At 39.4% G+C, this 24,553-nt stretch overlaps 1 protein-coding gene across 4 annotated transcripts; it reads right to left on the reverse strand.

Moving 5' to 3' along the window:
* Nucleotides 1-24,553, reverse strand: LOC111401618 (serine/threonine-protein phosphatase BSL3). Of its 4 annotated transcripts, XM_023029451.1 has the most exons (22): nucleotides 23,768-24,552; nucleotides 22,870-22,930; nucleotides 22,667-22,745; nucleotides 22,502-22,581; nucleotides 22,279-22,373; nucleotides 22,101-22,200; nucleotides 20,749-20,818; nucleotides 20,437-20,538; nucleotides 20,273-20,354; nucleotides 19,955-20,134; nucleotides 4,957-5,239; nucleotides 4,613-4,850; nucleotides 4,356-4,523; nucleotides 3,820-4,058; nucleotides 3,441-3,525; nucleotides 3,263-3,361; nucleotides 2,986-3,185; nucleotides 2,824-2,899; nucleotides 1,287-1,422; nucleotides 1,035-1,174; nucleotides 555-618; nucleotides 1-473 (listed from the first exon to the last, which is right to left on the reverse strand). In XM_023029451.1, exons 1-22 carry the CDS (start codon nucleotides 24,207-24,209, stop codon nucleotides 460-462), a joined length of 3,033 nt encoding a protein of 1,010 aa, XP_022885219.1. In that variant the 5' UTR covers nucleotides 24,210-24,552; the 3' UTR covers nucleotides 1-459. The 4 variants fall into 4 exon arrangements, with proteins under 4 accessions (XP_022885219.1, XP_022885210.1, XP_022885200.1 ...); XM_023029442.1 differs by having other exon boundaries at nucleotides 1-618; nucleotides 4,613-4,847; nucleotides 23,768-24,553; XM_023029432.1 differs by having other exon boundaries at nucleotides 1-618.

Genomic DNA, 24,553 nt, shown 5'->3' on the forward strand with positions numbered 1-24,553 from the left:
GGAGCAGAAACAAATTCTTATCTTCAAACGAAGGTTTTTACATTGTACAAACACAAATTACACAGCAAAACCTCTATAATACATGAATAAACAAGATTATTATGATTCTATCTCGCCAACCTCGTACACGAACCTCAAGTCCTCTTACAACACAAATAATAATAACGCGCATAACAATAATACACCTACACAATGACCAAAAACAAAACAAGTGTACCCACTCGAAGGAAGAAATGACACTGTAACTTCTACCAGTTGTGGATCATGTACAGCTTTTGGAAATCCTGACCTGCTTTCAGCACAACAAATGTAGTCTACAACTAGCCGCTTGCAACATGTTCAAACTCTTCCATCTTTATCTTCCGAAGGCACTCCAGTGTGTGGAAGATACCTGTGGGAGTTCAAGGACTTTCATATCTTTTAAGAGATTATTAACTTATCTCTGCAGAATCCTCGGCGCTATGTACAGATCACTGGAAATTTCCGAGTGTTAGTGTAGCCTGGAAGTACAGGAAAGCAATCTGGGAGCATAATCTAAATCCAAGCAAGAGAACCTCTATCATTAGTCACTTGAGGACGGCCCCTAGTTGGTGTAGGCGGTCTGTTAGCATTCAGCTCCTAGTTTCACAACAGAAAAAAAAAAAGATACGATATCAGCAGGAAACGACAGGACGTTGACTAAAAGGAAAATTGAATCATTGGCCCAAGCTATTGTCCCAGTAGTAAGTTACTCCCCAACCTTGCATTACAGTTGCACAAAGGTCCCCGATAAAAAAAATTTAAAAAGAAAGGAAAAAGGTCCAAATCTTTTAAATCGGCAAGTGGCCTTCCAATTTCAGGGCATCAGCCCTAGTTGAGAAGCAAAATTTAGCTTCATGAAGTTGGGAAGGTGGGACAATTGTACATAGATTTGGAAAGTTATTGTTAACGGGAGTCATTATGCAACTATAATGAAAGGTTGGGGACCAACGGTGCGATTCCCCTTGATTGTTAACATGAACATGCTGAAACCAAAGTAAAGATATCATTTTCACCTGCATCCATGTGTCCTCTATTTGGCGTTCAGGAGAGGTCTCCGACGATGAAATTGCAGGCGGCAATGGATGAATTAGTTTTGGAACCACCACTAGGTCTCTACCCAAAACTAAGATAGCTCCAGCATTATTTGCCGTACCTGAAGAAGCCAAAATTAAAATTCCAGCGAGAGCCATATTCAAATCAAAAGGCAAGAATTGAATGGTGGAGTCATCTAAGAATGAGTAAATAGTCAATATATCAGGACATACCACAGTAGTTAGTTGCTGAAAAGATAGTAATTAAATGCCCCTGAGCAAATCTTTCAAATCCATCCATCACACATTCATGAGCCCGAACAATCAATTGTAGATCATTGTTGTTACAAAATTCCATTACACGATCAGGCTGCAAAGTTGAACATCACATAATGTTAAAATTGGTAGAGATACTGGCAAAAAATAAATAAAATCTCATTTTCTTACGTACAAGCATCATATAATGGACTAAACCATAATACAGCTGCACCTGAGATATTAAAATCTTGAACTTGAATATAAGACCTAAGAACATCCAAAAATACCATTCATATCCTTGTACAAGAAGATAAAGTATCCAACAGTTTGGGGCAGGATAATAGAAGCACTTCATATTGTTAAATGAAGCGAAAATTGTCATGATATATAATTGAAGTTCCTTGTAGTTACTGAATATTTCTCTACGAGTAGAATAATCTTTTGCTAAAGAAGTTTCATAATCAACAGCTGCAACTGATCATAAATGGGTAAGTATACAGCATAACAACGCCAGCTCTTATACATAAGCATTGTATTTATTTCGATTTTTAACATAATCCTAGTTGGCATCAATGGGCCAACAATACTTAGCATAGCATAGTATTTCTAAAAGTCCCATCCAATTACCTCAGTATCCAGTCCTTAGAAGTCCACCGAGTAACTTTCTGTTCTAGGCAAACATTAGACCAGGGATGACCTTCCCTCAAATCCAGTAGACAAAACTCAGAATATACTTCATCACACTAAACTTTGTCAACAGAACAAGCACGTCGATTCATGATTGTGACTTCAAAATAATCTCCCAAAACTCAAGGATTTTTGTGATGGGAAGAAATATCAGTCCAAAATTAACTTGCATCTCATGTAATGTTATTAAATAGACTTTCAAAGTAATTCTGAGAGAAGCCTAGGTCTCTAGTAAAATAAACCAAATTATTGCATTCACCTATATCATCCTCAATCAGTTAACAGAGACTTACTGGGGTAAGTATCATCCAACCTATAAGCATGCTAATGACTATTGAACTGCCATACTTCTATTCATATTGACAGTTGAATCATAGCTTTTGACCATAATAACTTGGGGATTTCACACATCCACCAATTTAAAAACAAAAGAACAGGAAATGTCCAAAAAACTAACTGGCTTGAAGAACCATGTGGCATGTCATCGTACTAATTTGCACATCGTTCAGTTGCTTCCGCACTCATCAGAAACTTGCAACTATAGCTGCTCTTTAACTTGTACTCTACTAATTTTCTGGCTCCAAACAATTATCAAAGCTAGGATATAGCCATCATTTTGACAAAATAAAGAACAATATCTTGCGATAAAATATTTATGGATTATTAAACTAATTAGCCTGAACGTCAGCCCTCATCCCCACCCGCAAACCCCAATCCCCAAAAAGATTCATATAATTCCAACAAATTGATATACAACATTTAAGTCTAAAATAATCAATATTTGGAGCTGTTCTTGGGAAAAAAACAGAATGAGAGAAGTGCCCACCCCAAAGGTAACCAATCCCGGACCTCTTGCATTTGGTCTTAATCCTTCTACACTGTCGTTTTCTGTGGGATCGGACCTACCAGAAAAATTCACATGTAAGAATAGAACAGAGAAAAATTAGAAGAATGATATTGAAAACATGAAGTGATGCCATTCGCCAACCATAACAAGTCCATAAGGACAATCGATCCGGCTTCCATTGTAATTGGGCGCTGAATATTCTCAATCTGTTCTACATGGTTTATAGATCTTCCTATACCACCATGCATACAAATAATTTTTTTCTCAATCAATGCTGCCAGGGGAAGCCAATTGAACAATCTGTTTATTCGATGCCATGTCCAGATTCCATCTCTTTCACCCTGTTCACGATATGATCATAAGGTGTACAGCTTTATTCAGACATTAGAAAGAACAACTAACCAAATTAAATCATTACCATGCGTTCAATGCACTCAATTCGAAAACCAAAAAGTGCATTGATATCTGCAGCTTCATGATTACCACGAATCAAATGCACCTGATGCAGATGCTCAACCTACACATGAAAACACGTATTAATATACCATGAAGTAAATTTAAAATCATAGCACTGTACTGACAGAGAGAAAAAGTACCTTCAAAGCTAGGAGTAGGGTTATGGTTTCCAAGCTGTGCTGGCCTCGATCAACATAATCACCCAAGAAGAGATAATCGATATATCTAATAGTCATCAATGCAAAATTAGATACACATTAGAGGTCGATAGAGTTTAAAAACAAATGTAGTACTTCAAATCAAACTGCAAGATAACTAATGTTGCCCTAAGTGACAAAAGAAATAGTCTTCAATTCATGAAGAACAAGAGTACACAAGTTTCAAAAGCTATGTCGACATAAGCAAGTAAACACTAGCATATTTTTAAGAAATCTAGATAAATGAAACTGTATCAAAGAACTAGAGAATTCGGTTAGGGACCTAATACATATAGAACGATGTCATGAAGTGAAAACTTACGCTATATCTCCTGCAGTTGAAGGGGATCCATACTCATCAAAAAGGCGCATAAGATCCCCAAATTGACCATGCAAATCCCCAAATATCTTAATAGGAGCCTTGAGCTGTAGAACACTAGGTTCAGCTGCAAATATTCTTTCAGCACTATCACAAAGATCTGCTATCTCGTTGCAATCCAAGAAAAACTGTCTGCGAACTGGAGGTTTCCAACCACGAGGTTTTAAAAGATGAGCAATCACCTGGAGAAGGGAAGAGAGAAGCCACGAGTCTTAACATGATACAATATATTTACCATAACCAACAAAATAATATAGAATTGTCATGACACCATAATAACCACAACAAATAAACAGATTACATCAAAAAAGTTTCAGCTATATTATCAGCTTGAAAAGAAATGAAAGCTAAAAGTAAATTTTACATCATGAAAAATTCAAAAATTACTGATATTTCTTAATCGTGATAAAGACAAGAATAGATCACTTGAAAGTCGAACACAATATGATTTATTACGATATGAAGGGGAAAAAAAATACCTTCTTTGGTACACTATTAACAGACATTTGTCGGTCTAGAAGTTTCCTAGCAGCTGTTGCATTTTCTTGAGTTCCATAACTGACACGTCTGCCTTCATTTTCAAATTGATCAATTGAAAGCTGTCTGGCCACACCTAAAACACCACCAGTCTCTGCAGCTACAACAACCTGCAGATGTATTAATGGCATATAAAGAAATCTTTTACCATTGACCGAATTGAAATAGACTTGAATTCATTAACCATCTAGATACTAACAGCACGGTGATGAAGCCTAACTCCAGCTGAAGTAGAATTATTAGACACTGCAGAATCTGGCTTAATCAAGGTAGTGATCTGTTTTCCACTGGAGGTGGCCTCAGCCCCCCGATCCCTATCTGGAAACTCAATTTCTCCATTAACTTGCCGAGCTTTAGCAGCAGCTAACGTAGCAGTAATAGCTTCAGCTTCTGCTGCTGCTGCCTCAACTAAGTACTCAACACCTTTGTTCTGTCTTCTGAAAAGCATGCCACATTTAATACCTGAACTTGAAGTGCTTCAAAGGGCCTAACTACCAAACATTACAGAGCATAAAGCGATGCAACATTTAGAAGCACACATACCGGGAACCTTGAAGCATTGCATTTTCAGTGCTAATATCAGTAAACATATCCCCATTTACAGGGGGAGCAACAGGAGTTCCTACTATCACGTCACCATCAGCAGCAGCAGCAGCAGCAGCACCAGGCACCGGAGGGTTTGTTCCGTCAACAATAAAACCATATCTACCTGGTAACCTCCCTTGCAGCACATTGGTAGCTGCTGCAGCTGCTGCATGAGAAGCTGCACTAGTTGTTTCAGCAGCAGCAAGATCTTCAGCGACAAGTAAGTCATCCAGCAACACCCCTATGGAAACAAACATGTCAATGACTGATAACATTTGATTCCATATTAATTAGCCCATATAAAAAGTTTTGCTTTTACATATTTATTGAATTCAACTATCCATTGTTTACAAACGATAATTGAGGCTTATTGATGAGAATATCATCTATTTTATTTATTTCTAGTTGGATTTTATTTTGTTTTGGATTCTTATTTATGTAATTGGGCTTGTATCGGCCCAAATCCATTCTAGTTAGGATTCTATTTTTACTATTTAAACCTAATTTGTCTTGTAATTTTCTTTAGTTTTTTTGATGAATTGAAAAATATTTTGGTGGATATGGCTTCTTCTTCCTCTCCCTCTCCCCCATGAATTTCTGCTTCTTCTCCGGTTTCTCCTCCCATTCTCTCCGGTTCTCCCCTCTTTCTTGCTTTTTTTTATTCTTTAATTCGTCATGCATCAAATTTGGTATCAAAACCGAAACTTGAATAACTTCTCATTTACAATCCAAAATTTTTCTTTACATTCTCTTTCCAAAACCCTTGTAGAACAACACAAACAAAATAATTTGTTTGAGGCAGCAGTTTTCTTTTCTTTTAATTTTCTTTCTTAGTTAAAAAAAAAAAAAAAAACTGTTCACGTGTACTGTTCACACCCGAGAAAAAAAATCATTTTTAGCATTTTTTTCATTTTCTAGAAAAATAATAATAATAAATAAAAAATTCAACTGAAGTCTCATTTCCTCTGCTACCCATCCTATATTAATTGTTGTTGTTTCCTCTTCCTTACCCTAGTCTCAATGCAAAGCAACCCAACACAAACATAAACCACAACCCAAAATAACACGATCGTAGGGATAGGGATCAAGTTCGTGAGCGAGAACGAGATCATGGTCGTCATGGTACTCATTCCCTTCTTCGTCATAAGGAACGTTTCTTTAGAAACATTAAATTATTCGATGGTTGCTTAGACCACCAAATTTTTACTCAATGGGACACCCCTACGCAAGGAAATTAGCTAGTAACTGAGTACATTGCTCAATTTGAAGAATTTCGAATGAAATGTCCTGTCGTTGAGGATGGAGCCCTAACCTTGGATAGGTTTATGCAAGGTCTAGGAGATGAACTTAGGCGTGAACTTTTCTTTCGAAGTGTCACTACTCTTGATCACGCTTATTCTTTGGCCCGAGACTATGAGTTGATTATTAATCATCCATATGAAAGGTGAGATCCCCATCGTTCACCCATCTCATTAGCGCCACTTCATCATAAGTCTGTCATAGAGCCTTCCCTGTCTAGTGTTCTTCCTATTTGGAAAAATAAATGTAAAGGTTGTGATAGTCCAAGACCTTCTTTTCCATATAGAAGACGTATTGACAATCATTATTCTGTTTCATTGGCTCCACTTCCTCCCGTCTAATGTTCCTCCAATCTTAGAAAATAAGGGTAAAATTTCTGAAATTGTAAGGACTTCTTCTTACTTGCTGTGCGTCGGCTATAAGGACTTTGGCCATATCTCTTCCAAATATCCCGGTCGAGCAGACATTAAAAGATTTAGTCTATAAACCTAAATTTGAAGATTTTGATGACTTGGATGATAATAAGGACACCTCATTAGATAGTATTCGGACTTTTCCTATGAATATAGGTATTGTCCCCCTTGTTCTTGATACGTGTCAGTCAAGTGTTGTATGTCGTACTCTTATCCAACCCAAATATACCAGGATTTGCGTAACCATGCCATTTGCAAGGAAAATCTATGAATTTGGAATTTGATCTTTCCAACTATTCAAATTGTGTAGAAAAGTTCTGAATATGGAAAGAAGACAAGATATAGTAATTATAGTCAATTAGTGATTGTAATCTTTTAGTTTTTTGGTAGAATAGTTTTATTCCTATTTTAGAAGATTAGTTTCCTTTTCCTATTACTCATCCTATGTATATATACTTACTATAATCAATGTTTTTATTATTGAAGAATTAGAATTTTCTCTCAATCTCGTTTTCTTCATGGTATCAGAGCAAGGGGCTCTCATCTAGAAAACTATGGCGGAATTCCCTGCCGACAGTTCTGCGTCTACAATGTCAGGCGCAGAATCAGAGGGTAATTCCTCAATTGGTCAAAATGCATTCAAGAATTCCTCGTTTCAGCTTACTGTTAAAAAATTAAACAGGAAAAACTACCGTGAATGGGCCCAGTCGATTAAACTGGTGATCGATGGAAAAGGAACGTTGGGCTACCTTACCGACGAGACAAGAAACCGGCCGACACAGCCCTACAGCAACGATGGCACTCCGAAAACTCCATGGTCATTGCCTGGCTAGTGAACTCGATGAAGCCTTCTATAGGGAAAACCTATCTGTTTCTCCCTACAGCAAAGGATGTATGGGATGCTGTAAAAGACACCAACTCAAACGCCAAAAACGCTTCACAAATCTTTGAATTGAAAACCCACTTGTGGCAGACCAAACAAGGGACGAGATGTCACGGAATATTTCATGGAAATGACATCTCTTTGGCAAGACCTCGACCTCTGCAGTGAAGAAGAATGGAAGTGTCCCGACGACATCACCTTGTACAAGAAGAAGCAAGAAAACGAAAGGGTCTATGAATTTCTTGCCGGCCTGAATCGCGAACTCGACGAAGTTCGAGGCCGAATTTTGGGACGTCACCCACTACCTTCCACTAGAGAGGTTTTTGCAGAAGTACGTCGCGAAGAGGCTCGCCAGCAGGTGATGATGAGGGAGGTTTCTGGAGAAGCTTCGACCCTAGCTGGAAGAAGAAATGAACCTCAAAGAACTACAGCTTCTGGGCCAGGAAATTATAAACATAACGAGCCAAAATTTTGGGCCAGAAATTGAACATATTAATGGGCCTTTTAATGGCAGTGATGGTTTGGGTTTTTCAAAAGGAATTATAAATGGGTCAACCCAAAAACAACGGGGCCGTCCTTGGTGCGAGCACTGTCGTAAGCCGGGTCATAAAATAGATACATGCTGGGAAATTAATGGGAAGCCAAATGACTGGAGACCTAAGCTAAACTCGAGGAGCCGAGGATATCAGGTTGAAACAAAAAACAATTCAACTGCAAGCAATACATTTAATTCCGAGCAATTGGAACAACCCTATCAACTATTTGCAAGCTTTCAAACCTCCGATCAGTCTTCTTCTCCTAAAGGCCCCTCTAGCTCACTAGCCCACAAAGGTATCTTTCCTAGAGCCCTAAATACTTCGAGATATAAAAATGCTTGGATTATTGACTCTGGAGCATCCGATCGTATGACGGATTCGTATCATCTATTCAATTCATACTCAACTTGTCTTGAGAACATTCGAGTTAAAATTGCAGATGGCTCACTTTCATCTGTTACAGGAAAATGGAGTATTCGAATATCTGAGTCCTTAACATTGGATTCTGTTCTCCATGTCCCAAATTTATCTTGTAACTTATTATTTGTCAGTCAAGTAACAAAAAATTCCAGCTGCTTTGCTAATTTCTTTCCATCTTATTGTGTCTTTCAAGACCTTTCATCGGAGAAGACGATTGACAGTGCTAAAAAATGCGAGGGATTATACTACTTCGAGGAAGCTGATGTGAGTTCACTAGGTCAACTTTCACAATGTAATTCTGCATCTACCTTTAAAGATAGTGAAATCTTGTTATGGCACAATAGAATAGGTCATCCTAGCTTACAATATTTAAAACATGTTTGTCCTTCAATTTTCATGAATAAAACACCTATTGAGTTTCAATGTGAAAATTGTGAGTTTGCAAAACATCAGCATACATCTTTTCCAGAATCAATATACAAACCATCCAACCCATTTGCTATGATTCACAGTGATCTACGGGGACCTTCCCGCACCCCTAACCGTACCCAAACAAAGTGGTTTGTCACATTTATCGACAATCACACTAGAGTATGTTGGGTTTATCTGCTGAAAGAAAAAATCGATGTTCGATCAATATTTATGAACTTTCATTCCATGATCCTGACACAATTTCAAACACAACTTCAAATTCTTCACACTGACAACGGCACAGAATATTTCAACGCTACTTTGCAAGACTATTTAAAAAAATATGGAATAGTCCACCAAAGTTCATGTGTCCATACCCCACAACAAAATGGGGTTGTTGAACGAAAAAACAGGCACATACTAGAAGTAGCTCGTGCCTTAATGTTTACAATGAATATGCTAAAAACATCCTGGGAGATGCAATTCTAACTTCTACTTATCTAATAAATCGATTGCCCAGTCGGACCCTCTCTTTCAACTCACCTTTAAAAAAACTCCAAAAACGCTTCCCAACATCCCATCTTAATTCAAACCTACCCTTGAAAGTATTTGGCTGTACTGCATTTGTACACATTCACTCCCAACACCACAATAAACTTGAACCACGTGCCATTAAATGCGTGTTTATTGGGTACTCTCCCACTCAAAAAGGTTATAAATGTTATAATCCTTTGGGGAAACGGGTTCTCGTGAGTCTCGATGTCACCTTTTTTGAAACCACACCTTACTTCTCGAAGCCTTCTCTTCAAGGGGGAAACTTGAACGGAGATCGGCTCTCCAATCATGAATTCTTGGACTTTGATCTCACCCCTTGTGACCTCACACATTCTAATCCTCCTAGTGTGCCATATACAGAAGAAAACTTGAATTCAGGGAGAGATGGAGAAAAGCAAAGTGACAAGGAGATACTAGTTTACTCACGAAAGTCTAAATCAAAGTGTAATGAAACCCTTGCAACTGAAGCACCAAAAGAGTCGGAACTGGTGATAGGAACTGATAAAGATCCTTTCAACAATCCAAGTGATGATCTACCTATTGCTCTCAAAAACCAACCAAATCATGTACTTTACATCCTATTTCAAAATTTATGTCTTATAGTGTTCTATCTACAAAATTTCGTGCCTTTACGACTAATCTTGACAAAACAGAAATTCCAAGACAAATTCAGGAGACCCTGGAGTCACCCAAATGGAGAAAAGCGGTAATGGAGGAAATAAAAGCTTTAAAGAAAAAAGAAACGTGGGAAGTGGTAAACCTGCCAAAAGGCAAGAAACCTGTCGACTGCAAATGAGTTTTCACTGTGAAGTACAAGACGAACGGGACAATAGAACGTTACAAAGCTCGTTTAGTTGCCAAAGGGTATCCTCTAACCTATGGCATTGACTACACAGAAACATTTGCACCAGTGGCAAAATTAAATACAATCCAAGTTCTCTTATCGTTAGCAGTGAATTTAGACTGGCCACTTCAACAGTTGGACATTAAGAATGCGTTTCTCAATGGGGAACTAGAAGAAGAAGCTTTCACGACAACACCACCAGGTTTCAACAGGTTAAATGAGGAAAATTAGGTGTGTAAACTCAAGAAGTCCTTATATGAACTAAAACAGTCACCTAAAGCGTGGTTTGATAGATTTGCAAAGGTACTGAAAACTCAAGGATATCGGCAAGGATAGTCGGATCATACCATGTTTTACCATCAATCAGGAAATGGAACAAAGACTATCTTAATTGTTTATGTGGATGATATCATTTTGACAGGGGACAAAATAGCTGAAATAGAAAGATTAAAGCAATGCCTAGCAACTAAATTTGAGGTAAAAGACCTCGGACAAATGCGATATTTCCTAGGAATGGAAATTGCAAGATCAAAAACAGGTATTAGTGTTTCCCAACGAAAATATATTCTTGATCTGCTAATCGAAACTGGTATGTTAGGATGCAAACTAAGTGATACACCCATTGAGGCAGGAAAAGTGAAAAAGGACACTGGAAAACTCGTGGAAACAGACAGGTATCAAAGATTAGTCGGTAAATTGATCTACCTCTCACACACTAGACCTAACATTGCTTTCGCCGTCAGTATGGTCAGTCAGCATATGCACTCTCCTAAAGAGGTTCATCTGGAAGCAGTATATAAAATTCTCAGATATCTAAAAGGAACTTCTGGAAAAGGTCTGTTCTTTGGAAAACATCAAAAGAAAGGAGTAGAAATATTCACAGATGCAGATTGGGCTGGATCCATAGAAGACAGAAAATCAACTACTGGCTACTGCACATTTGTGTGGGGATATATGACAACTTGGAGAAGTAAGAAACAAAATGTGATAGCAAGAAGCAGTGCTGAAACTGAATTTAGAGCCGTTGCACAAGGAATATGTAAAGGACTTCGGATAACGAAACTCTTGGAGGAACTAAAAGTCGGAGTCGAGTTTCCAATCAAACTCTATTATGATAATAAAGCAGCTATTAATATCTCTCTCAATCCAGTACAACACGATAGAACAAAACATGTGGAAGTGGATAGACATTTTATCAAAAAAAAGGTGGACGATGGAATCATTTGTATGACATACATTCCTACAAAAGAACAAATTACAGATTTATTTACAAAAGGGTTATCCAGACCAACATTTGACAACCTTATTAGCAAGTTGAACATGATCAACATCTACAGTTCAACTTGAGGGGGAGTGTAGAAAAGGTCCGAGTATGGAAAGAAGACAAGATATAGTAATTATACTTAATTAGTGATTGTAATCTTTTAGTTTTTTGGTAGAATAGTTTTATTCCTATTTTAGAAGATTTGTTTCCTTTTCCTATTACTCATCCTGTGTATATATACTTACTGTAATCAATGTTTTTATTATTAAAGAATTAGAATTTTCTCTCAATCAAAATATCATTCAACAGCAAACGAGCGCCATCACAATGGAGAAACAAATGGTCAATCGTTTCCCCATCCTTTCTGCACATATGTCACCAATCTGCAATATAAAATCCCCTCCATCAAAGATTATCCTTCCTCCGTTAACACTTGTCCTTTCACTACCGTCCATAGTAAAAACACCACCTTTGGAAGCAGTTTACACTTCCAAACCATCTTCTAAGGGAACGAATTCTCCGCAGATCCTAATAAGGATCTAAAATAAGTCCTAACTGGGAAATTTTCATCCCTTGCCAACGTCCACCCGATGCGGTCACTATCTCCTATCCTGATATGCACTTCATACAAAGAGGTCAATAGCAGCGCATAATCATCTACTTCCCAATCTTATAATCCCCTCCCAAAAACAATGTTCCAGCTGATGCTCTCGTTATGTGTATCTAATACATCATTCACCATAGCAGATGGCATCACGGCAATATGATACAAAGAAGGAAATCTCTCCCTTAGCGATCGATCTGTACACCAACAATCATCCAAAAAGCTAATAGCATTGCCATTGTCCACACCAAAGGTCACTCTATTTCGAATGTCAGTCCACCCTCGCCGAATATACTGCCACAAACTCATCCCGTATGTACCACGACCCTCAACTGAACACCATCCACTCTCTAAAGTACCATATTTCTCTTCTATAATTTCTCTTCAGAAACTCTCCCTCTCCACCCCAAATTGCCATAACCACTTACCCAACAAGGCCTTATTAAACAATATAAGGCTCCTCAATTCGAGTCCCCCAACCCTTGTAGGAGAACAAACTGCACCCCAATTGACCAAATGAAATTTCCTTTCCTCTCCTAACCCTCCCCAAAGGAACTCCCTTCGGATCCTCTCTAGTCTCTTAGCCACTGTAACAGGAATGGGAAACAAAGTGGGAGCCCAAGATGTCATAGGCAACTACGCAACCCTGCGCCCAATGTAGCAGTCAACCCTTCCACGTTATCGACCTCTCCAACAGTGATAGCCTCAGATTTTCCCAAGTTTATCTTCATTCCAGATACGACTTCAAACGACGCAAGTTCCTAAAGTGCTCAATGTTTGCATCACAAAAGATCATAGTATCATCTGCAAATAGCAAATGAGATATCTGCAATTTACCAATCCTAAAGCCATTTAACAAACTCTCCCCCACAGCCTTCTCAACCATTTTACTTAATGCCTCCATTACAATAACAAACAGTAATGGAGAAAAAGGATCCCCTTGTCGCCACCCTCTACTACTCCGAAAATAACCTTTAAGAGTGTCGTTTACCAAAACTGAGAAAGAGAGTAGAAATACAAAATTGAATCCACTGGCACCACTTAGCCCCGAAACCACATCGTTTGAGCATATACAATAGGAAACCCTAGTTCACGTGATCATAGGCCTTTTTAATATCAAGCTTACATAGCATCTCTGGAGCCCCTTGACGTAGTCTTGAATCAATGCATTCATTTGCTATAAGTAATCCAAGATCAGTCGCCATTCGACAAAAGCATTCTGAAATTTAGACACCACTTTTTCCAGCACCTCCTTTAATCTATTAGTCAAGACCTTTACAATAATCTTATACACCCCACTTTCTAGACTAATAGGTCGAAAGTCCTTAATGTCTGTCACTCCTGATTTTTTTGGGATCAGCACAATAAATGTGGTATTAGAGCTTTTCAAGAATCTGCCACACTGGAAAAAATAAGCAAAAACGTCCACAATATCCGATCGTATCACATCCCAACAAGCCTTATAGAATGCGAAGGAAAATCCGTTCGGTCCTGGGGCCTTGTCATCATTCATACTGAACACCACCTCCCTAATCTCATCCTCCCCAAATGATCGTTCTAACCGACATCCTCCTCAGAAATAGTGGAAAACACTAGCCCCTCAAGTCCTGGCCTTCAATCAAGCTGCTCCTTATAAAGATTTTGATAGAAACTCACCATTTAGGTACCAATATCCTGTGGGTCCTCATAAGTTACCCCATCCACCTCCAGCATAGAGATACGATTGTTGCGCCTATTGGAATTAGCCACCCTATGGAAAAATTGTGTACATTTATCTCTTTCTCTAAACCACTTGACCCTAGATTTCTGGCACTAAGAAATCTCCTCCATCTCCACCAACCTCTCCAACTCTCCCCTTAATTCTTGACGTCGCTCCCTCTCTTCCCCTCCCAATCCTCGACTTTCCTCCTTCCTATCCAACTCTTCTATTTTTGAGATGCATTGATTTTAACACCAGTTAACATCCCCCATCACCTCCTCATTCCACCTCTTGAGGTCCCCTTTTAAAGCCTTTAATTTCTGATCCAACACATAACTGGGGGACCCCCTGAACTTGTAAGAGGCCCACCAAGTCTGTACTCGCTCCCCAAAACCGTCCACTTTAAGCCACATCTTTTCAAACCTAAAACGGCTTCTCCTGCTATACCCCACATCCCCAGATAATGAAATAGGAAAATGATCTGAACATACCCTCCCCAATCTTCTCTGAGCGACATCCGGGCACTTAGCCTCACACTCCACACTAATCAAGAACCGAGCGACTCTAGAATGAACATGTTGCTCTCGATTAGATGACCAGGTAAATTCTCCCCCCATCAAAGGCATATCCACCAACATATTCTCCCTGATAAAATCTGAGAAGTCCTCCATAGCCCCTATTAGTCTCCCGCTGCTGGACCTTTCAGTAGGAAAGCGGACCACATTAAAGTCACCCCCTATGCACATTGGAAGATTCCACCAAGCCTCCCTGCCAATTCATCCCACAATCAGCCTCTACTTTCATCAACATTAGGCCCATAAACTTCTATAAACATCTAACAAAATCTATCCCCAATATTTGTAAATGAAAGGGATAGAGAAAATAACCCCTCACTAACCTCCTCCAACTGAAAGACTCTAGTATCTCACATAATTAGCACCCCTTCTGAAGCCCCCAATGACCCCACAAATTGATACCCAACATGCAATCCCCCCATAAGCTACTTACAACAACCCTCGAAACGATCTCCAACTTTGTCTCCTGTAAGCAAACAATGTCAGCCTTCCAACCCCTTAAGAGATTTTGAACACCCAACCTTCTTCCAGCTTCATTAAGCCCCCTCACATTCCAGCTAACTATTTTTGAGATCATCTTGAAGCACCGTCATCCCTTCCCATCAATCCTCTTCTTGACTCACCACCTCTCACGTCATAATTAACCGAGCATTCAAGCCGTTTAAGCTCACGATCTCCCTTTCTTCTTATCTTACCTCCTGGTGTATCCATCCCTTGTCCCTTACTCGCTTCCAACTCCTCAAATAATTGCAGGAGCTTATGTTCATACCCGTCGCAAGACACCCCCACCATCTTGCTGAATTCCAAAATTTTTTGAAGAGCCCAACTCGATGGTGGCGGTCTAATGTCAAGCTCACTCATTACCACTATCTCCTCAGAGGAAATCTGATCATATTGTAAGTCCTCTTCCTCCACCCGAACTACACCCCTATTTATATCCTCCTTTTTGGCGCCCTCCACCCACACAACTAGAGCTTTATCAGTCCCTGAGTCCCTCTCATTTATAGACTTAGAATATCTCCTACAGTAGGTATTCATAACCATCGTTGCCAAACCTGTTGTCCTTTGTTGTTTCTCAAAAGCCGAAGCTGGACTTTTTGTTGTTGCATTGTTTGTCTCTTGCTCCATAGTCGACATTAATGCTTCTGCTGGCCTCGTGTCCAACATCTCCACTATTGTGGAACAATTGCCTTTGGTCACATCCGGTCTCTTCGACTCCAAATTCATCAAACTCAGCTCCCCTTCCTTGTCCCATAGTACCACCTCCACCCCTCTACTTTGTACTTGGGATTCGCCACTTGGCTCAGCCATCACCTCTTTAATGTAGGCCCTCTTCGATTAGTTGTATAATCATCTAAGCCCACTACACACGTATGACAATATGTCTACCTATAACCAGTGCATTCCCGCTATCCAATAACCTCAGTAGTTCATCCAATTTCCGTTTCAGTGCCTTTATGTGGGCCCTTATGTCAGCATAGTTTGTAGAAATATCAGACGTTCCTTCTGTAGTCTTTTCGCTGTCCTTATGCGCCGTTGATTGGCCTTCCTTGTTTGGTCCCCAGTTTCGCCCGCGTGGATCACTCTTCTCATTTACCGCTTTATCCTCCTGCATCCGTACCCATTGATTAGCATTCTGAGAGGCCTAAATGTTTGTCATAACTGCGGCATAAGTCATCCTTGCCGGCTTTGATCTTCCACTACTCAATGCTTGGCCTTATCTTCAGCAACAAATGATTCTATAACTGCTTGAAACACGTGCGAGATCGTTGCCCATCCCTCTCCATTACGCCCTTCAGGCACCATCACTACACCCTTTCGACATCACTCCCCATACTACGCTATCATGAGATACCGACCACGACTGTTAGTATATCGTTGTGCCAAAAACACTCGAGGGGTCTCATTAAATTTCGAGACAAAATCCTCCGACATTCTAGCCATCCTAAACTTATCCACCATCACCATCCAAACAGCTCCAAATCTTCCCATGTGAATAGCATTGGAGATCGTAGATCCCCATTCTGACATCCTAACCAAGCCTGAACCAGTGACAGACACCACAAAATGTTTTGCCTCAATTCTGAAACTGGAGCTAAACACCAACATGCCATTAGGAACACTATCTCCCTAGATTCCGTGCAACTGAAGCATCATACGAAGAAACAGGATAGTTAAGAGTCCTAGGCGAAGTCTACATGTTCTGGACCTTCCCAGGCGACGGCGCGTGCCCAGATCGGTGCGTGCACCACACCGCCTCTTCCCCATGATCGGAATGACCTGAACAGTTCTCCTGTCAGGCGCGTGGGCCAGAAAGGTGGCCGGATCTTGAGGCATCTGGGCTCAAATCCCAGATCAGTTTCTGCTTGTGAAGACTCTCCACCCGCCAAAGTCGCCATTGGCTGCTTCAAATGTGGCAGGATCTTCAGTCAAAGCAGTAGATCGGACGATGGTGCTAGGGTTTACACCCAGGGCCGTCGCCTGAGGTTGTGGCTCGGTGTGTGGCGTGAGGCCGATTTTTTTTGGGTTCACCGGGCGACGCTATGTTGTCTTCGCCAGCAACAGCAGGGTGATCGACCAGTTGGGTGATGGATTTGGATATTAGGGAAGGGTGTTCCATAACACAGTTATTCAGGGAACTGGATATTAGGGAAGGGATACCCAGTTATTCAGACATAACATAGGTAACTTTGGCCACCATTCTATTTTAACTATTAAGGACTTCGTAGCTTACAAAAGTTATTTTAACCCCTCTGATAATCATTTTCTACCTCCGCATGGGAATTCCTATACTGAATTTTTTGACATGTCTACTTCAATACCATCTCTCACAGCACACAAAGATAAAATTGATGTTATTTTAAATGAACGTGTTGTATTGACCAATGATGGCAAGATTCAGTACTTCCTTGTTTGTTGGGTAGATCGACGTGCTTCTCATGCTCCTCATTATGTACAATCATGTGAAAATTTTGACGATGAGGTGCATGAGTATTGGTTATTTGGAATCCGGTATCAGTACTTGGTTAGAAGGAAAGGACGCCCCCTTCGCCAGATCATATTCTTGGGAATATGCTACAGTTTTTAGTACTATCATTCATGAAATTTCGGTACTTGGTTCGTCGAAAAGATCGTCCCCGTGGCTTGACTTGAAGCATTTGGAGTTTCAAATTGATTACAGCCTACAATGATCTATCAACTCGACAGAGTCGAGTTTTTCTCCTACCCCGAGAGAGTTGATGAGAACATCATTTATTTTATTTATTTCTAGTTGGACTTTATTTTATTTTGGATTTTTATTTATGTAATTGGGCTTGTATAGGCCCAAGCCCATTCTAGTTAGGGTTTTATTTTTACTATGTAAACCTAATTTGTCTTGTAATTTTCTTTAATTTTTTTGATGAATTGAAGAATATTTTGGTGGTTTGTTGTCTGTGGCTTCTCCTTCCCCTTCCCCATGAATTTCAGCTGCTTCTTCGATTTCTCCCCCCATTCTATCCGGTTCTCCCCTCTTTCTTGCTTCTTCGTTTTATTCTTTAATTCGTCCTGCATCACTTATGCCCAAGGTACAACTCACATGAGGCTTTCGTTAAACGCCTCAAAGCTGATGCACCGTGCCATTTGTCAAGGCTGAGTCTCAAGACTAAGATTTAGGGCAACTATGCAATTGTATGTCATGTCCTTCAGAATTCTAATTGTTTGCCACAGCTTTTTGGGCTATTTTTTATAGTCTACAACATTTTACAGGTTTTTTGTTTTCATTTTTAAAGATTTTTTTATGATTTTTTTGGTGTGTCCTCAGGCTTACGACTCAGCATCACATGGGCAAAATGCCTTGGTATCCTATTGAGACTTTTGAATATTGCCACTATCCCAAATCTACCAAATATACAACCTGAGACAGTAATCAGACCAGGAACTAGGGACATCTAATCTAGACTCCTGAGATTAAGGTGAACAGAAAACCTGAGAAAAAATGAAGAAAAATATGAAACATCAATTTCACTTGTACTTCGTAAGTCGTAGCAGAAACCAGTTATGAAGTGGGGACTGGGACTATAGACACAGATCCATGTAAAGAAGGCTCTGAGTCAGCGCGCGCGCGTGTTCATGCTTGTGAATAGTCAAACATAGAAACAATGTTCCAGAAGATGAACTTGGGCAATAGCAGATTGTAGTTTAAACAAGCATCTCAACATGCCACTTGCATGAACAACTCAATTGACTTTTCTATGATAAACAACTTCTCAACATGCCACCTACAGGAACAACTTAAATGACAACCCTTCCGTGGTTCTTCCTCAGTTTTCAGTATTCTCACCACTTGGGAAATTAAAAAATGATGCTCACAATCACTCAAAAGAGCAAGGCTACCATCTTATTCACAGAAAGCACAATTAAGCATGTCAAATATGTTGAGCATCTTCATATTCAGTAATAAATAATTATAACGAGCTTCTAAACTTGTGAAGGTAAATCAATGACACTTCTTTCAGAACCTCAGTGACAGAAGCAAATTGCAGCGTTATATTATTCTGTATTTGAAAATTACAATATGCCATTCCAAATGTCTTAGGGTTAGAATCCATGGAGATCTCATAACTCTCTTTCTCAAATGTATGTGTGGTGTCAACGTCATGGACATGTATATTTACCGCATATCTTGACCATTTGATCCCTAACAACTTGAGTTTTATGTACCGTTTATAGCTACGAATTCAATTCAAACATGCATCGCTGATGATAAAAATTCGCATCACATTCTCCCACGACTCCCGAAGTAAAATTGAGTTCATTTTACCTAACATCCAGAACATGTATCCCTACATCATAATTTTCATTAGGAGACATCTGTCATCTTTCTTTTTCAATTTCATGCATCCAACTTATACTAATTTTCAACATCAGAAATCAAGAAAATCTCACATTTTCTAAATACAGTTGCTATCCGCAGATTCTCGTATACTCCAGGCAGTCTTAAAAAGTGACGGGTAATAGGAAGAACTATGGGGTAGCATTTTTGTATATTGAGTATTGAACTTTGAAAATAGAGCTTAATGATGGAAGGGCATAGCGTGAATAATCTGACCAGATCGACTGTGATAAGCTAGTAATATTTACAGTTAACAAAAAAAAAAAAAAAATTGAATTCAAGAAAAGAGGCAACGCTTCATGACATTAGCTGCATACATCAAGATTCACGAGTCCTCTTCAGTTATATTAAACACATATATCAAGAGTCCCAATAGCTTTCATAACGAAAATCGAAAGCATACTCAATAGTGTATGCATCAAGTTGAAAGACTCAACGCCTCGCTAGGGAATTGGGAAAACAAGATCAAGTTATCAGAGATACGAAATTACAAAAACACTACTGACTATTACTGCCACAAAAACCAGAACTTATTACAAAGGAAAGGATATCTTGCTCACAGTGCAACAACAAGACTTACCACCACGGAGACCACCATAGACAAAGATCAAGTCGCCAACAGCAGCAGCAGCATGCCTACAGCGCCTTGTCAATTCTACCGATGCATCCCCACCAGCAGCATCAGCACTGAATCTGCCAGTCCTTGGACTAGTGACAACAGACTGTGTGTCACACCAAACTCCTGCTGCAGTGTCCAGAACTACACAGAAAAACAATCACATAAATTTTTAGAAAGAGCTTGATGTAATGCCCATTCTTTTAAAACAGTGTCAAGTTTTCGGTGGATTTGAAAAAAGATAAAGAAAATATTAACAGAAAACTAAATATATGAAAGTACCAGCAACACTCGATGAGTCTTCTACCATGCGTCCACCACCAAGTGCCCCTCCAGATACATGAAGACGAGCATTAACAAAAACCTAGAAACACCAGAATATAAATTACAAGTTCTGCCAAGAAAAATATGGAATCCAAAGAGAGCTACTCAATAAAAGAACTTACTGCAGCATGTTGATATCTGGGAGACGGTGAGACACCAGGAGCAATGGCCCATTCCCAACGACCATCCCTATGTTTGGCAAGCCCATAAGCACTTGCCAGCGGCTGCAGAAGATCATATGAATGGAAGTGTTCAAACAAGGCAGTCAATACAAAATTCCAAGACATAACCCATTATAAATAATTACAGAATTTTATTGACAGGGAAAATTTATTGAATTTCCACTATCTAACAAACCACATACTATAAAGAAAGGCAAGTGAACCTAAGTATATCAAAATCGCCCATGAAGTGTAATCAGAAATAACACTAACCACGCTAATCGCATCCCTCCCTCCACATAGTAGAAGAAGACCATCAGAGCGGGCGCTTGCTGTCGCATACCTGGGCAAGGTGACAAGCAAATAAAAGATAAAAAAACAATCATTCTAGTTACGTGCATGTACGGCTGTACACACCCATCCACAGTCCATATTTCATGAAATGTCAAGTAAAAGGATATTTCCATTTTCATTATTTACAATTTTACAAACTAATTAGCAGAAGAGACTTGCATTTTGCAGTTCAACCATTTCAATATGGCACTCTCCTAGTTCACACAATGGACACAACAATAAGAGTATAGGAAACAAAGATAACCTCACAGAGAAGCCAATTTAGTGACTAGATGGGTCAAGCTCAGTTTTTAATACAGGCCACTATGAGTGAGTAAGTCCAGAAAAGGGTGGAGACCCAACATTGCTTCCTAGAATAATTTTCCCCGCTAAAGTGGTTCTTTTTTAACTCAATGCATCCTCATGGTCCAAAGATCACATGCTTTTTGAAAGATCAAATACACTTCACCATTAACAAAAAAACAGAAGCATAGTTTTCCCACTTGATCCGCATAACTCCTATAAAAATGGTAAATGATATCATATAAAATATCAATTCAACTGCACCTTAACAGACACTATTTTTCGCTTGATTTAAGGAACTCCGTAAATACAGGAAGTGGAGTTATTAAAGAAAAAAGTTTGTTCTGCAATACATCAGCAGCTAGATTGTGATGCTCATCAAAACAGTTAATTCATTACAAGTCTGTAGCCTACTATAAAGCAAAAGGTTACAAATAATTTTTTAACAATGTGAGTTTCATCATAAGACTAATAGATACTAAAATCTAACTAGCTAAAAGATTCAGGTTAAGGTCTTCACATACCACACAACTAACTTAAAAACTCAATCAATTAAGAAAATGAAAAGAGGTAACTAGGTCCCCATGCTAATTGGCAAAATAAAACCTCAATGTATGAGACATTCATTTTAGCAACGGCATTCCATGGATGTAAACCATTCTGAAATATTCCAGGATCAACAACATTCTATACAATCAAAAAGGTAAGCATTTCTCAAAAGAAAAGATAAATAGTGAAAATGCAAAAATTTTATCCACTGGGCATCTGTTTCCTAAATGGCATCTTCATGCAGAAGTTAGCCATAATCAAACAATATACAGAGTTTCTGTCTAAGTAACTTCAAGGAATGTTAAAATAAAAGTATGCGCAGATAAGATAAAGAAGAGGAAGGAAACTCTCGTGTCGAAAGGGAAAGACCTATATAGACAGAACAGGCAGAAGGAAATAAAGTGTGCCTGAAAAGGGAGGGGGGGGGGACAGTAACTCACATGCATGGAGGCGGACCTTCACCCTCTGGTTCCAATTTTCGCCATTCATATGGCTTGGCAGCAGTGTCCAATGCCCAAACATCAGCTAAAGCCCGTTTACCTAAAAAGCACGTAACAAGTTAACGTTCTCTGATGCTACAACATTAATGCAAGAGAACAAACTCTGCACGGTACCAACCATCATTTCCACCAATAGCCATGAGATATCTTTGCCCAACCAAAGCCATGACATGTCCATAGCGTGGCCCTGGTCCCGGGCCTTGGACCACAACCCTAAAAGAGTATTAAGAACAGTTCCAGTTTATCTCATAAAAATATGTGTGTAAATATGTATAGTGTGCATTTTCTCGTGTTCATACACAAGCATTTATCTGGGCTATTTATGCCACGGAGAGGCTAACCTGTGCCACCGTGGCCGTTGTTGTGTGAGGTCCAGAACATGAAGATCCTCAGCAGACAAACCAGCTGGACCAATTCCACCCTATGATGGACCACAACAATAAGTACCTGATCATAACACAATATATATCAAGTGAACTCTTCAACATCTCCATATGTCAACGTACCTGTATGACAACCATGGTGCCAACCGCAGTAGCCACGTGCGCTGCCCTTGGTGAAGGTGGTTCTCCAATAGGAGTAACTCTGAGGAGTTATTAAAAGCACGTTACCACATTATGACAATACCAATTTAAGATAAGGAAAAACTAGAGAACAACAAAGTTGAGTAAAGATTGTACTGAACAAGTTATCATCAATTTAAGCTTACCGAGACCATTTATTTGTCAACACATCATAAGAATGCACATCAGCAGTAGCCCCCGCTAGTCCTGAAAAATAGAACCTAGAACATCGTTTATTGTTTATTACATATAACATGTTTAAGTCTCATTCTAATTTTGAAACGAGAAAAAAGTCTAGCATCATCATTCGCTCTATCATATGTTACATAAGCATTGCATAAAATGTGCCTCATGTTTAAGGAGTGTGCTCTGCAAGACCATGATACAGTTACAACTTAGTCAATAAATCGGTTCTTGCTGAATTTTTATAATGATTAAACTTTCTGTTCATCCTTCCTTTTCTTGACAAATTTCAATAAAGAAATCTTCATCTTTTTACTTGAAATCAACTCAAAATTAGATAAAATAACATCTCAGCAGCGCTAAAAATATAGAGTCCCCTCAAAATCCAGAAATGCAACATGCGAGTATGAAAAGAAAAATCCAATTTCCATGCGTCCATCTTCATAACTTTGACAGGGAAACAGTTAACACTCTCTTAAACAACTTCAAACAAGTATAGCTAGGATCTCCAACTTTCAAAGCTACTACACTCCCAGTTCTGTCCGTGTTTTGTGTGTGTAAATGAATTGAACAGAAACCAAGCATTCCAATTCAACAGCAACCGAACTAAAATAATAGTCTACTAAACCATTCAAAAACAAAGAATAGGGAACCTAAAAGCCAAGAGTTGAGGCGAAAGCATCCAAATTTGAACTCCAAAATATTTACAGTTGATTAGCAGAAACGTCATTCTGATCAACTTGATAAAACAAAAAAAACAAGAGCAAAACGTCATCTTTCTACATTTATGACTACAATTAAACATAGAATATATCAATAATCCTGCAAAAATTAAAATCTCAAAGATTAAAGAAAACGTACGAATTCCAGCACTTCCAGCGGAGGTAGGAGCTCCGGAGGCAGCAGAATTCCCTTCAAGAGCAGTAGCCCCACCAAAAAGAATCAATCTCGGGCCCATATAGCCAGGAGTCCCCTCCTCCCCTACGGCTTGCACAGCCGTCAACGTGTGGCCACACCTGGGACCCGGCCCATCCTCCTCCTTATCCATAGTTGCATTCACCAAACTGTAAGTAGGAGCGCATCGCGGTCCCGCAAGCACTGCAGCACCCACACCACTATCGATATTACTAATGCTACTACTGTTATTACTACTATGTTGCTGCTGCTGCAAAGGTGGCTGCTGATTAGTCGATGGGGATTCCGGAACAGTTGTAGGCTGTTCCGAATCTTCCCCGGCTGTTTTTTGGGCCGATGAATCGTTATCAAGCTCGGGCTCTGTAGTCATAGTTGAATCCACGTCCATCTCTACTTAAAAACCCTGAATTTCGAAACTTCACTACAAGATCGGAGCTCAAATACTCACCAATTAACATTTTCAATCTTCATTTTGCAAAACTCGTAGCTCCGATCCCTTCAAATTACACAATAATCCGCCTCCAGCTTTTCCCCAAAAAGAGGAAATTTTTCTCTTCTAATCCTCTCTCTACCAAGCTCTGACGAGTAATCCAAACGGGACGGCCAATCCAACCAATTGTTTCTCTGATTAACCCAATATTGTTCTCTTTATCTCTCTATAACATATATATATATGGTGTGTGACCTGTCTATATGTATTTGTGTATGTATCTCTCCCCCCTGAAAGAAAGA

This window comes from Olea europaea, chromosome 1 (genome assembly GCF_002742605.1).
Source record: "Olea europaea var. sylvestris chromosome 1, O_europaea_v1, whole genome shotgun sequence".
Classification (NCBI taxonomy): Eukaryota; Viridiplantae; Streptophyta; class Magnoliopsida; order Lamiales; family Oleaceae; genus Olea; species Olea europaea.